This window comes from Chroicocephalus ridibundus, chromosome 2 (genome assembly GCF_963924245.1).
Source record: "Chroicocephalus ridibundus chromosome 2, bChrRid1.1, whole genome shotgun sequence".
NCBI lineage: Eukaryota > Metazoa > Chordata > Aves > Charadriiformes > Laridae > Chroicocephalus > Chroicocephalus ridibundus.
Window position 1 is genome coordinate 126,252,675 of NC_086285.1, and position 15,232 is coordinate 126,267,906.

General features: G+C 42.1%; 1 protein-coding gene across 1 annotated transcript in view; it reads left to right on the forward strand.

Moving 5' to 3' along the window:
- Window positions 1-703: 703 nt before the first annotated feature.
- The window catches only part of RGS20 (regulator of G protein signaling 20), a 42,403-nt gene continuing 27,874 nt past the window's right edge, over window positions 704-15,232 (forward strand). The window contains exon 1 of the mRNA XM_063326868.1: window positions 704-856. Within this exon, the coding sequence (XP_063182938.1) occupies window positions 734-856 (123 nt within the window). The 5' untranslated portion in view covers window positions 704-733. The remainder of the gene's footprint in view (window positions 857-15,232) is intronic.

The following is a 15,232-nucleotide window of genomic DNA, read 5'->3' on the forward strand; positions in this document are numbered from 1 at the left end:
TTTGAAAAGCACAAAAAATAAGTAGCGCGTGAATGTTGACAAACAGAAGGCAAAAGCCTGGCAGCCCTCTATAAAGTTAAGAGAAATAATCTATTAATAATCTACCTGGAGTCTTAGCCTTTATATTTAGCTTGTCTCTATCCGCAGACAGGGCTGCTGCTCGTGTGGTGTTTTCACTGGGGCTGGAAGGATTACCAGTAGACCATCTGTTCGGTCGGCGAGAAAAAACGTGATTGACAGGTGCCACTGACCTAAGGCAGACATCTCCATTTGGCGCTGCCTGCAGAGTATGACTACGTGCTGGGTTGCTTCTTCCTTCAAGTTGCAAGTGTAATACGTTCACTCTGAGGCGATAAAACGTGTTTCATGATTGTTACAGCCTGTCTCTCTGACATGTATTCTACCACTTCTTCCTCCTTTTCAACTTACTAAAACCTACAAAGTCGTAAATCTAATCTCTAAGCTGGCACGGTGCTGAGGGGATGAGGCACTGCGGATATTTGAGGGCAGATAATCCTGTTTGTCTCCAGAACTGTGGAGGCTGCAGGAGGAAGTGGCAAGCTGCAAGAGGCCCTGACATTTGCCCATCGGTGTAAGGACGAGCCATCTCTATGTTGTTGTCATTCAGCCCCATGTCTGGGATCTGGTTTTGTTTCATCGTTAAATAAAAGCTGTGCTTTTCCAAGAAAGGTAATTTTAAAATTGGATTCAGGAACAGCCTTTTCATTTCTCGATGTGGAGGCAAGTTTTGCTCTACTTCAGGACGCGCAGCTACCATGCAGACAACTGTCAAGCAAAGGAGACCCTCCAAAATGAAGAGGAAGAGGATACTAAAGCACCACAGTGGATTTTCAAGGTAAGACAGAATCCCGGGTTATCCAAATGTCCTGAGGGAGGGGGGAAATGGTGTATCTGGAAAGAAGCAGAAAGAAAGCATTAATGTCATGTATAACAACCGTAGACTATTTGTCACCAAGACACCCATATTCATGTAGTTTTCCTTTATTCCTGAGCATCCTCCTCTGCTCTCTGTTCCTCGGTGTGTTACAACCACAGTGACAAAGGAGGTGGTGATCCGCCTTCCTGTTAAGTGTCTGTTTTCAAACAACGTATTAAACACTTGCATCTAACTCATAAAAATGATTCATATCTTGCGGAGATCATCTGTGTTAAAAGGGTGAGGGAAAACACGTTACTTCATGGTGTTTAGACACTGAAGATGTCTCCATTTTTTACCAACGCTACCTCAGATTATTCTTATTGGTAGTTAACAAAAGAAGATATCCCAAAGAAATCAAACAGACCATAATACTAAAATCTATTAGGGTCATACAGTAAATCCCCTCTACTGAACCTACCTTCCTTAGTTGAAAACAGCAGTGATATATTCTCTAGATTTGGTCAAAAGCCTGAAAGCTGCCTGAGGGGTGAACCAATGTTATTTATGGTGAGCAGCACTCTCCTGTGCAGCTCAACAGAGCAAGAGAGACAGGTGCAAGAAACCGTATCTTATGAACACTTTGGTGCAGACGTGGTGCACGCTGGTGCATGGTACAGAAGAGAATGTGACAGCTGTCACGCACTCTTGGTTTGGGTTTTTTCGGACTAATTTAGCACCACAGTGGAGAAGGACTAAGGCAGGCAGTCAAGGTTGTTGGCAGGGTTGGGGGAAGAAGCCGTTCCCCATTCCACATCTGCCCTACAGACATTCAAGTTAAAGCAAGAATTGGCTTCTCCATCCCATCTCCTTAGTCAATGCACGTCCATTTCCAGGAGGCCATTTCATTTGAATTACAGGAATATGCTTATCAGAAATCCTAAATCATTTTTGCTGAGAGAAAATAATCAGCCTGCTTTGCCACTATCAGGAGACTGTTTCTGGTAATGAACCAAGTACGATCCTTTCAGAATTTCATGTCATTCTGTCTCGTTATCTGTCCATTTAGCACACCAGCCTGGGGACTTCTTGGCCTTCTTGAAGGCAGAGGAGGTTTTGTCACAGGCATGATGGCTCCTGAATTTAACCCTTGGTATTCATACCTGATGGAACCCATATACCAAGTTCTTCATGAATCCGTTCATCCCGGGTGAATTGTTCCTTTCAGCTTGGTGATTGCTTTTACAGCTCTCGCCTGAAATCGTAGCTTGTTGACAAGTCTCTGAGAACACGGTGCACAGGACTGAGTCAGGGCCTCACAGAGGACAACATATTGTTTCTCTGCTCTGTGAAAGGATTTATCTGCAGCGGGACCTAAATGACACTGCAAGGTTCAGGGCCACTTACTGTCCGTAGTTCCTTAAACACCAGTGCTGCCAGCTTCCCTTCTGCTGGCTATCTGTCCCATTTACTTTGTTCTGTGCTTATGTTTCAAATTGCTGCTGCAGCTCTGCTGATGTGACTCTCATCTCTGGTAGCAGGGACAGCCCAGGAGATGCTCTGTAACCAATTCATGAGCTCAGCTGAGGTGAAACTGCTGATATGTGGAAGCCCTTGTATGAGGCTGTATGCTCTGGGGCAACGTGTCTCCAGAACTTCATAAGCCCTACCAGCAAATGATCCTTTCACACATGTAACGTAAGCAATGTTACTGTTAATTAATGAGTATACAAGGACTGTGTTAGTGATAGGAAGTTAGAAAACTTACACATCTAGAAATGCGTACAGCTCTAAGGCTGGAGAACTAAAATAAATTGCAAGGTTTACTTCACATAGGAAAGACATACCTTTCTTTTTTACTGATAGGGAGCCACGGCACAGAGCGTTTACATGATTTCCCAGATCTTAGGAAATAAACTTGAAGTTCATAACGTTAAGACCGGTTTGTCACTTACACTTCCAGAATAGACAAGATCATATTAAAACTTTTTTTTTTTTTTCTGGTGACATTGAAGCCTGCAGAAATTCAGATTTTTTTCTTCTGCAGATCCCTGAAGAAGTTCAGATTTTTTCTGTTAGAATTTTTCTATGTGTGACACTGATTGCTATAGACAAACTATGTCTTTAGACCAGAAAATTTGCTTGACAGACAGAGACTTTGATCAGACTGATTTCCTGGTCCTCATTAATTCCCATGTTCCCTTCCACATTAGGTGAGGTTTTGAATTTGACGCTTCTGAATGTGAGTGGTGGCTGCTTCTGAGTTGCCATCTAATTGAACATGCCAAAGTTGAAATATTGAATAAAATAGGATTTAAAAAAGAAATCTTTTAACAGAACATTTGAATTAGGCTTATTTATCCTTGAACATGCTTTCAAAGAGAAACTGAACTATAAGAGAAATGTTTTTGAAAAGTGGTAGGCAGAATTTAAAGGCCTTTTAAATTCTCCTCATGACATTTAAATTAACTCAGTGAGTTGTTTATTTCTAATCTCCATTTGCATTACTTAAAAAGCATTTCCCTCTGACATGTTTGCACCTTGATTTATAAAAGTGTTAAAAAGCAAAAGTGAACAAACTTTTTGCAAGTCTCAACACAAAGATGCAAGGGCTTAACTGAGCCAGAGCTAACACAGACCCATTCCCGTGTGCTCCCAATGTACTTTTTGTTAGTTAACAAAATAAACACCCCAGAAACGTTACACCGAGCAGGGAGGTAGTGAGAGGTTACACAGACATCACAATATTTTCCTAATGACAAAATTTGGCCAAAGTCCTGTTACACAGAGCTCACTGCCATCATTTCCTCAGAAGAGGATGAGAATGTTCTCCACAAAGATGCTCCATTTTAGTTCACACCCAGGTTAACATCTGAATAACTTCTGTAACATAATTATGGTTTCTAAGCATACAAGCTCCAGATTTGATTGCTTTTGCATGAATAATACACCTACAGACAATAAGCAACTGGACAAGCACAGATATGACAGCAAAGTCAGGACTCTGAGGGCACTAATAACTGCTGGTCAGGTTAATGGCCCTGACCAGCCTCACCTGTGGCCTCCATGCTCACCCAAGGACTCAGCAGCTCTATTGAAGCTCAGCCCTGGTGACCTGCTCCTTCCCTGTCTGAGCTGTGCTGAAGGAGTGCTGGTCTCAAGCTGAGGGACAGCCATGCCCCATTTGGTGATGGAGCCACCTGGTTGAGACCTCAACCCCCACCCTGGGCTGACTTCCTGGCTTCATCTTGGCTGTCTGTTGTTGGTGTGAGCGTGCCTGGTGATTGGACCTGATCGGGGGGGGCGGGAGGAGTTGCTTTCCACCTTGCTGTGATACTGCATTATGATCTAGACCTTGCTTGGGCCATCTGCGTGTCTGTCCTGTTTGCCTTGCTCAAGTTCTGTAGGATGGGCTGTGGGATCCCCTTGGCTTCCAGTTCACCTTGCCTGAGGGAGTGGCCCTGTTTTTGCTGCTCCCTGGCAAGCAGAATGCTCTCCAACTCCTATTGAGATTTGCCTTACCTGTAAGGGCTTTCTGTCCTCTGTTCCCTGAGGCATGGAGCAAAGAGGTGAAGAAAAGCATAGTGTGAAATGAGACGTGTGCCAAGGAAAAGCAGAGAGCACCTGTTAGGCTTTCTTTAAAGTCAACCCATAAGCTGAGGCCTAACGAGACCCGGGTCATGCCAACATTGCCTTTCTGCTTGGCCAAGTCCTACCTGTTTGGGTTCTGTGTGGGAAACCAGGCAGAAACTGAAATGGCCACAAGCACACTGTCTGGAGGAGCAGCTCAGGGGAAGTATGGCATCCTTTTTCCTTCATCTAGCTAATCTCTGCTCTGCAGAAATCCTTTGGGTTTGGAGATGTCAAACATTATTCCATGAACTGCGTGTAATGCGGAAGTCACTCATGACCATGCATAGCTCATCTAAATTATTCGGCAACTGCTATGAATCATGAGTTGCTTGATAAAATAAGGATCCATTCAGAAACAACTTGAGAAAGGTCAAAAAGATGTTATTTGCAAAGGACAGCATGCCAGTTGTATGGTGGCGCTGCTTTGCCAAATGCTCTAGTGTCTTTAGGTCACGGGTGCTCTCAGTCATTAATTACTATTACTGTTAACAGTCCCTCTGAAGTCAGGTATTTTCTTTATCTTTTATAAGAGTAAGAAAAGTCCTGATATTAGTAAATATACTCACCCTTTTCAGTCAATATAATCTCTCCCAAGGACATTTTCGTGTCAGGAGTGTTTATTTGGTGAAGTCTGTGTTTCATAGTTAGTCACGGTAGCATTTATTTGTCTTAAAGCTTGTGATTGTGTCATAGGGTGTCAGGAACAAACCAAGCAGTAACTTATACCAAGAACACATTCTTTCTGTTCTTTTGAACAGGTGTTGTGCTTAGTTAAATAGGCTGAAACATAGTTTAATAGTCACACTTTATCTAATTCTTATGATTGAGATGGGCAGGGGATGCAAACTGTATGGCTGTGGGTTGAATCACTTGGCAGCTAGCATTCTTTGTCTTTGCCAAGATAGTTATTCTTACACAGCAGATGTAAAATTTGAGACACATTTGATGCTCTGCTTTATTCGGGAGCAATGTTTCAAAGGGGACAGAATTCTGGGAGAGAAATAGGAGTATTACAGGGTATTTAGGACCACAAATTATGAGCATGTAGTCTTATTGACAGCTTCTTTGATGATGCAGGATGATTTCAGGTAGGAAAAAGAGTGTGTATTTTGCTGAATAGTTATAGGTTAAGATAATGAGGTAAAATCATATGCAGTTGGTTTTAAAGTTAAGCAAAATTATTTCTAGGACAAGCTGGAGAATGTTATCTCTCTGTGGTCTTCTATGCTAGTTAATTTTGTGTTCTTCACATGTATCCTTTAAAATAAGGGTTTATCTTGTCCGTGAAGTGTTTTTACAAGTTAAGAAAGGGCTACTCATGCATATTTTTTACAGACTGTATCAATCCTAAAGTATGAATCTTTTTGCTGCCGTGTCCAGCAAAATATTGGTACGCATCTCATCAGCAGACCTATTAGGAGGATTAAGGCACGTCAGCCCCCAACCCTGCGAGAGGGGTCAGGTAGAAACTGGAAGTCGTTTCTCTTGTTTGCAAGAGAATTCCTCCAAGGAAAAGCTTGTTTTGTGTACTGTTGCTTTCAGAAGTCACAAAGCACTCCTGGGGCACAGGAGGCAATATTTCAGCATTACTCCATACCCAGATCTATAGCACTTAGTAGGGTCAGGTCATCCATGCTGTGAAAAAGATTGCACTAGTCATTTGGGGGGTTACAGTCCTCCCTTTCATCTGGTCATCCGAAGTCGGAGATGTTAGCTTAACTATAGTACTTGTGACTATGATAAAGACATTTTATCTTTGGAGGATTTACATTCATCAGGGTACGAATCTGCTGGTTGGGTAAAGCGCCTACAGTTTTCTGTATTGGGTGAGGGAAGTAAAACAAACCGGTAAGTTGAAAGCAAAAAGTACAGGACCAGAATCCAAAATAAATGTTAGTAGCTATTTAATAATTATTCTCACAGTTAAAAAAAAAAAGGACAATCCACAACAGGCCACAGTTAGTCCAGTGACCAGCATCACTTAGTGCTGTGTTTGGGTGCACTGGTGTCCCCTAGAGCCCACGTGTTTGAGCTGGGGGCTAGGTGTCTGTGTATGTATGAGCAGAACTGAGCGCCTAGGGATAGGATTCAAAAAGCCACCATTCTGGAGAGGTGGCCATCAGCAAAAACACCAAATGACATTAAAGATAGGCTTATCTTTCTATTTACGAATCACAGATCTGTACACACTACTGAAATTACACCTCCCTGTCCTGACACAGGACAGAGGAGTGCTTTCTCATTTGACAGCCCAGCACTTCCTGCTGTTGCCCAAATTATGGGAAGTTCAGGTTCAAAACCTTCCCCTGAGGTGACTTGAAACCACACACTCCAGATGAATAACCTAACTACTTACTGCAATGTGTCTGTGATAAGGACAGCAGGTGTCCCTTCCTTCCCTTATGTCGAAAGCATTCTTTGTTGTATAATACTTTAATATTCCTTGTATAGAAGGAGTGGTGATGCTTTACTGTGTTTAAGGCGCTTCCCACACAAGGGTCTGAGATTCAATAAGAAATACTTCCATTTTTCTTTTTAGCGGGTACTCAGTGAGGCCCAGACCAAAATCCACAGGTCCCTTGCAGCTAGATTGGAATGTCGTCCTCCTCCCCCTCCATCTGGTTAGCTGGGTCCAAGCCAAGGAAGGTACTTCTGAAAGCTGAGGCTGACAGACCACCTCCAGCGGCTGGTCCACCAGTCTGGGAGATCAACTCATGCAAATTCAAAGCCTGTATCTCCAACAAATATGCTAACAGTGGCATTCAGACGTGTCTGTGGGTGGGGGCTGGGTGGTGTCTGGGGCTGTGGCTCCCAAATGAAGGGTAGCGCACATAGAGCATCAAATCAGGCCCATAACTTTAAAGAAAGATGCAGCATAATTTTTTTTCTGCAATTGAGAGTTTTCTCTGTCCCCGTGAGGCAGCCCCCTGTGCAGTGTGTTGGCATTTTTTGAGTGGCGTCTTTAGATACCAGGTCTGTCCATGCAGGATGAAGGAGCAGGTGCTGGTGCCTAATTCAGCTCTGTGTGTCTGCTGGGAGCTGTGGAGAAACACAATGTGCTGTGAATGGCGCACCCTTTAGCAGGCCTAGCCCTGAAAGACATGCAACAAGCTAATATCAGTGGCTAGGACTCACTTTCATCCCTTGCTTGCTACCCCTGGGCAGCCTTGGAGAGACCTTGCATGTTTGGTTTGGGGTTTTCTTCTCCCCATGTCTCCTGTGAGTGTCCTTAATATACTACTCTGCCCCAGGCAGCTCAAACTGCTAAATACAACTCCTTTAGAACCTAATATGCTTTAATCTTTAGCATAATACTCGAATGTAAGAACAGATGAATGTGGCTTATGCAGGAATTGTTCTATCAGGCAGAAAAAGTTGTTTGTTTTTTTTTTTTTACTGTGGGGGTGGTTGGACAGCGGGACAGGTTGCCCAGAGAGGTGGTGAAGTCTCCATCCTCAGAGGTATTCAAACCCTCCTTGGCACGGTCCTAGGGGCCTGAGAGCAGGAGGTTGACCTAGACAATCTGCAGAGGCCCCTTCCAACTTCAACTATTCTGTGAAAGAAAGAGCTCTTTGCAGCGTCTTTCTTTTTAAACTACTCTGTAATTACATGGCACAATAATATTTTTTTAATTCATAAAAGATTTTTCTTTTGCCTCCAGAAACACTTTTCTGAGAATAGCTAGCTGTGTTGCTCAGCGTTGTCTATGAGCCAATAATAGCTGTGCAGACAGCAATCAGAGGGCATTCTTTTGTAAAAGTTGTCAAAATAATAATGTAGTACACATTAATGGGTGGGTTACTTGCATACTAATGGCGTGCAAAGTTTCTAGTCTTCAGAGATAATTTGTACTCATTTGCAATCCTGTGTTTTTCCAATTTAGTGATTTACATATTTTACATTTGGAGTAGCCCTAGAACTTCCTCTTTAGCTGTCCACCTTTGAAATGGAAAAATGCGGAATCCTGGGCTGATTAGGACACTACTGTCAGAAAAAAAATTAATGAATATAAAGACCAAAAGATAAACTGTTTTAACGCTAGTTCCAGAAATTTTTTAGCAAAACAATCCTAGACTGACCTGAATTACAAAGAATGCTTTCATTAATATAAGATGACCTTCTTTAAGTGGAACAAAATGTCATGCTGGTTAATAAGTAACCCACTCAGTCTAAATCTAAATCAACTAATTTGAGATATGGGCAACTTGAGATTTACAGATATAGTAATTTAGAATATCCTTCCACCAGCAAGAACCAACAGTTTAGATGAAGGATACTGGGAAAAAGCAATGTTTCTCTGAAGACCATGAAGGCCTTCTTAAAAAGGCATCTAGTTTGGGTGTCTGTGAGTCAGGAGGAATTGAATCAACCTTTATTCCATGATATGTCACCCCCAGATTGATGAAAGTAAATGATTTCCAGTAAAACCCAAACCAAAAATGAAGTACATTTGTTCATCACCAGCCTCAGAGTGATAAGATATAATACAGTCAGTGTTGCTCTGGTTTATGGTTTCTCCTACAGGCCATCATATGATAGAGATCACCTGAGCACAGTGTTCCCATCACACCCTGCTTTATTCCCAATACACCTCAAGGCCAATTGAAAGAGGAATTGTGTGGTTTTTCTCAGCTCGGATTTGTCAGGGATTTCTGAGTGCCAGAGGAATCCTTAAGTGCCAGAATAAGTCGTGCCCGGGTTGCAGGTATCAGTCAGTCCACTCTAATTAGCAAATCCTTCCAGTGACCAGGAGAATGACGTGGGGTACAGTATCATCAAAGGCGGTTTGGGGTGGGAGCTTGAAAAAGTCATCTGACCTTTGCTGCTAGGATCAACCGTCCTGAAGTCCTTCCTCTCCTGCTCTTTAAAACCTCACTAACAGACTCTACAGTTTAGGCAGCCTGCTCCAGTGCTTCACCATCCTACCATTAAAACCCCATATTTAACCTAAATATCCCTGCCTGCTGTTGAAATCCATTACTGCTTGCTGTCAGTGTAGTGGGCATGAAGAGTAATTCACTCCTTCCCCTTGCCTGTTTGTATACGGCATAGACTACCTGATATGCCTTTCCCATCAGTGGTGCAAAGGCACAAGTCATGTATCACATACATGCTTTTTCACAGCAATTTCTTCCACAAGAAATTCAGGCTCTAGGGGAAAATAAATGTTTCTTTCAAGCCATTTAGAGCTTACTTAGTCCTACGTTTTGCTGGCCCCTTCTGTGCAATAACAGGACAAATTTTTACTCCCAGTTATTTGCATCTCTCTATAAATCAGCTTCATCCAGTCAAAAGAAAGATCCAAAGGGAGATCAGAATATCCTACCACAAAGCCCAGCTCCAGATTGCTAGGTGACAGCTAGGTGCATCCTCCTGACAGCAGGTCAAAGCCAAAGCCCCACCAAGCCAGGAAACACAAGGGAGAAACCATCACTTTTCTCCCAGGGGCCACACAGGGGATGAAAGCACCTTGTTTATGTACAATGTGAGTAACTATGTTTCCTCACAAGCATTAAAAGTTAACAGTGAGGCAGGCAGCATGTTATTTTTCCATCAGCCACATCCAAAAGCTTTGCTGAAGGGTAGCACTTGGGAAATGTCAAGGATCTGTGAGCAGGCAAACTGGTGAAGCCTGGCTTGCAGTGGGTCTGTGCCTGCTTACAGACTGATTTTGATGTCTCAGGAGGCTTGGCCTTTCCCACGGCCCATCCCTACACTGGGCACTGACTCCAATAAACTTTCAGGGACTTAGATGTTGAGATCTTTAACTTAACAGACCTTCAGTCTACCACCAGATGTGGTTGGAAACAGCTCAGGAGGCTCATTGTCCTCAATATTATACTTTTAGTGTTATTCTCAAAATAAAGCTAATATAAAATACCATATTGACGGTTAAAGGTAAGAACACACTACAACAAACCAGGAGCTGCCTGATGTTGTCATCCAAGCAGCAGCTGATGAGCTTACAAAATGTCACATCAGTTTTCCTGGTTCACTGCTGCAAGCACTTGATTATGCTCACAAGAAGGATGAAAATTATTCACAGGAGTCAGGTGTAGGCTGAGGAATTCATACAGAAAAAGGGGAAGGTCTCAACTTTATTTCATTAATTATTCGGTTCTATCTGTGAACACAGCCTAATTTCAGAAAGTAGCTGTGATTTTTTCCTGTGACATCTTGGGTGATTTACTTTAGGTATCTATGAAAAACAAAACAGTTCTTACTGTTGTGTCGACTTCAGTTTCCTTTGAGGGTAGCCCAAGTTAAGAGCACAAACAGTGGATCAGATTTAGACCAAGACAGGGTAAAGTATTTTTTCTCAACTGCATAACGATTGACATTTATTATGAGAGGTACGAGGATTATAATATTTTCAAGTATTAATTTGCATTGCAGTGCTTGATTTTGTAAAATCCATGGTCTTCTCTTTTTATTACCAAACTGATTTGTTTAAACACAAACATTCTTCTGGGAGGGATGTCTTTGGGCAAGAGAATCTCCTTCTAGGGATTTCTTGCCAATCCTGGAGTTCAGTATCCCAAATAAGCTTTGGCACTCACACCCTTTGTGCCTTCTGATACCTGGAACTTGTGCTGATTCACACGGGTGCTCAGACAGCACCAGGAAAGTGGACGGGTTGCTCCTCTCTGTCCCTTTGTCCTGTTTTTTCATTTGCAAATTCTTACTCCACTTACTGACCCGTGTTACCCAGAATTCTGCATGTCAATAAATGGGGCATCTATAATGTCCATTTGTTTATAATGTCCATCTGTACTGTCCATTTGTAAAATTGTCATTTGTTCATTATAATGTAATGGACATCTATCCATGTTCATATGCAGACATCTGTATCTATAGAGTCCATATATTTAATATGGACTTTAAATAAGAGGATTAAAGGGTGTTTGATCTTTTGGGTGGTTCGGCATGGAATAGTTGGATAGTTCTCCAGTCAGAAGACTGATAAAGTGAGTCACAGCCCGAAATGCCAGGGACATTTCTTCAAACTAGCATATCTTTTATGTTCACTGAAATTTCTGATTGTGAAAGATGGTTGCTATTTTTATGACAGACTAGCCTTCCTCACTGCACTGTTTATTCCATTCATACAGACCCTGTGCAGATAAATGCATGCGCTTCGTTTAAGCACAGGAATAGCATCTGCTTGAATGACTTACCAGACAAACAGTGGCATACTCAGGCTATAAAATTGTGTCGGACTCATAAAAAAGCTGTGCTCTCTCAAGTATCATACTGGGTTGTAAGCAGACACACTGTAAATAAAAAGAAAAACCAAAGAAAAAGCCAAAGAAAAATCCAAAAAGAAAAGCTGGTTTCTTACCAGCCTTTCCAAAATATCAGGAGGAGCTAAAGGTACTACAGATCAGAGAAGAAAGTATAGGCTATTGCAGGCAGGACACTTTCAGTCCCATTTTGTCTTTTCTGTCAGGAGGAAGGTCAGGAGGCCAGGAGGAAGGTTTGAAAAGAAGTGCAGAAAGGAGATAGGCAGGGACGTTCCACCCACCCAGGAGGAGGACATGGTCTTTCAAAACAGTAGTGTAATGAGGGAAACCTCCACAAAAATAGTCTGTTAATGAGTTGTTTTGAACAACGGTGCATAAAGATGGGATATAAAAATAGGTTTGTCCAAATTTCTACCCATCTGGACTGCCATTCTCCCTCTCTCAGGACACTTCTAGAATCTGCAGCAAAGTGCAGTGTCTTTCCAATTGCCCAAAAACACGACAGACAGCCCCAGAGTGGCCAGAGGAAAAGGTCCAGCCTGCAGAAAGGAGTGTCAGTCTCTGAGTGTCATGGTTTGGGCTGGTCTGGCCACTAAAACAAAAGACAGATGCTCTCTTTTGCCTGAGCAAGCCAGAATCCATGACAGGAGAAACATGGTTTCACAAGAACACATCTAGTGCCTTTCCCAAAAGTTCAGTAGCTCTGAGCTTTTTTCTTCTTCTTTTTTTTCTTGAGGTCCTTTGTATCTATAACCTGTAACTTGGTATCTGTGGTGTCAAGGGAGACCTGGGAGCTGATACCATTTGTAAGTCTGCTCCTAAGCCTAAAGCAAGCCTGACATTTAGCCACTCATTTGTGCTATCTGTAATCACAGTGTCTCTAATCCGGCATGCACTTCTATATGGGTAAGAGCGTGTAAGGCATCTCTGAGAAGATTAGTAAGAGATTCTGCACAGAAGCCCCAGACTTTTCCACTCACTTCCACGAAGGTATCTACATAACAGGGATAACCGGACCTCTCTAAATCAGTATTTGTTCAGTTCCACTGATAATTTAGTATGCTGGGGTAGACATCACCTGAAGTTTTCCCATTTCCCAAATATTTTCACACCTTCTCCTCCCCATCATTCTTAGATCAGCTCCACTTCCTCCCAACATTATTCAAAGGTCTTTTTAAGATGCTGGAGAAATACTCCTGGTCACCAGCTCAAACTGCTCTGTAATGAGACAAATACAGAGTTTGCTCTTCGCGCCAGCATCTATCAGCCTAGAGCATTCTCATTTCTGATACTATTCTTTTTAACCTCATACTCTTTAGCAATCTGTCATTGCCTGCTCTTTATTCTTTTGTTCTTATTTTTCAAAGGAATTATAGTGCATTTTAGCTCCGATGTCTTTTTGTGTTCTCCGCCACATCCTGTGAGTTGTATTTTCTCCCATCAGCCTTAAAACATGGCTGCATAATTCCCCCAATTCCTCCAGATTTTCTAAGGTCCAAAATCTGATCAAAAGTCAATGGCAGAAGTCACAGTGGCTTCCTCAAGAATCTTGTCAAGCTGAAATATTACTGTGCAGCCACATTGTGCAACCGGGCTTTCAGATACACTTTGAACTACTCTGATATCTCACACTGTTCAGGAACATCGATTCCAGATTGCCCCATTAATCTTCCTTTCTGAATCAGCTCTGGAATATAACTACAAACTACTTTGTATACCTAAAAATTGCAGTCTTATCATTTTTGGATTCTTCTTTAATTTAGTTATATTTATTACTTACCAAGCACCTATGTGGTAAGGATCCTGTGTAATAATTTATGTGTGACCCAGAATATCAGGAATGTTCCTGCAGGTCATGGTGGGATCCACTCTTGACTGACATGGATACTATGAAGTTATTTTTCCTTTTCTAATCATGAAAAGAGGAAAATATTTGTGTCTCGTTTTAGTTAATTTAATTTCCATTATGAGCAGAGAAGAGGACTTCTGATAGCACAAGGAGGAATAGTGCTTTGGCACTTACCCTCAGCTGTTGAGGTTCCCCATTCAAATTGTAGGTGCACAGTGACACCTTCTGGAAGCTTGCAATGAGAGTTACTGAGCAGATTCCTTCCATCGTCTGGAAATTCACAATTTGTACATGTAGAATCTAATCTTTTTCCGGTCAACATTTTGCCCAGACCTTTGGTACAGGTTCTGTGATGTCATCGCGACATACACTAACAGAACGTTTTTGTGAAGGGGGAATATTTTTTTTTTTTAAATCAACCCAAACCTGTAGGGTTTTTTAATGAGTCCAGATAATTTAAACTTCTATGAAAAAAAAAAATTAGAGGATAGAATTAGAGATGTATGTTAACCTCATGATTTTAAAAAAATGTAGTTGGCATTACATTTTTAACTATTTATTGGCATACGTAAGGTGAGATGTTCAGACAGAATATAGTGAGCCTTCAATTTGCCAAACATGGCAAATGAAATGAATGAGATAGTTTCTTAATGCAGTCCTCTTTCAGCAAAGATTTCATTTTTTGTATGTGTCATATTGCAATTTCTAATTAGACCTTCTTTGCCGCTTCCTGGGTAGTCTGTCAATCTGCCAGAAACTCTGAGTCACCGAGGACTTTAAGCACACGAGTTGTGCCACAGAACTCCATCCCAGGGCTCACGAACCCCGCAGTGCCTGCACGCATCAGCTGGACCGGGGCCAGAATGAGGAGCAGAGCCATCACTGAGCTCACTCTGATGCTCTAAAACCCAGCATTCGGTCCTGTTACTGGAAAACATCTCCTTATTTCTAATATTTAATTCCATCTCAAAGATTATTTCTCTTTAAGCTTCCTCTTCCTTAGGAATAACAAAGAGGTGATACGTAGGAGTGGAAAAGGGTTGTGAGTGGAGACAGCAGAGGCTCGTTTCCAGACTTCCCGAGACTTCGGAGTAGAAGATGACTGATAGAAACCCTGAGGCTGAAAGTTTTGGCAGAACTGGGGTTGGCCAACCCTGAGAAAGTACATCACCCTAGAAAATAATTTTACGGTGCTGAAATAATTAGCAAAGTACTAAGAGGAGCCATCCACAGCAAACAATTCTGGCTGTACTGAGATTTAAGCTGAGTCTAACCATAACAATAACTTTTCAAGCATTAGTCCTAACATAATGCAATCACGGGTTTTAGCAGAGGACCTTGAGGAAACTTAGTCCTCCAGCAAAAGACTGAGAGAAACCCTATGCTCTACCTACGTGCTACTGAATGGTTACGTTTTGAGAGTATGAATGACATGGCATCGGGAGGAACTTCCCAGGGGCACTTTCACACTTGGGCTTATACAAAATAAATTCTACTGGTGACTTAACACAATGCTATTAATGTTTACGAAGAAACTAACAGGCATCCCCACACGTGGGATAAGTGAATGCTCTGTGGGCTACTCCATGCAGTTCTATGGCTAGTTTTACATGTTCGAAGACTCCCATG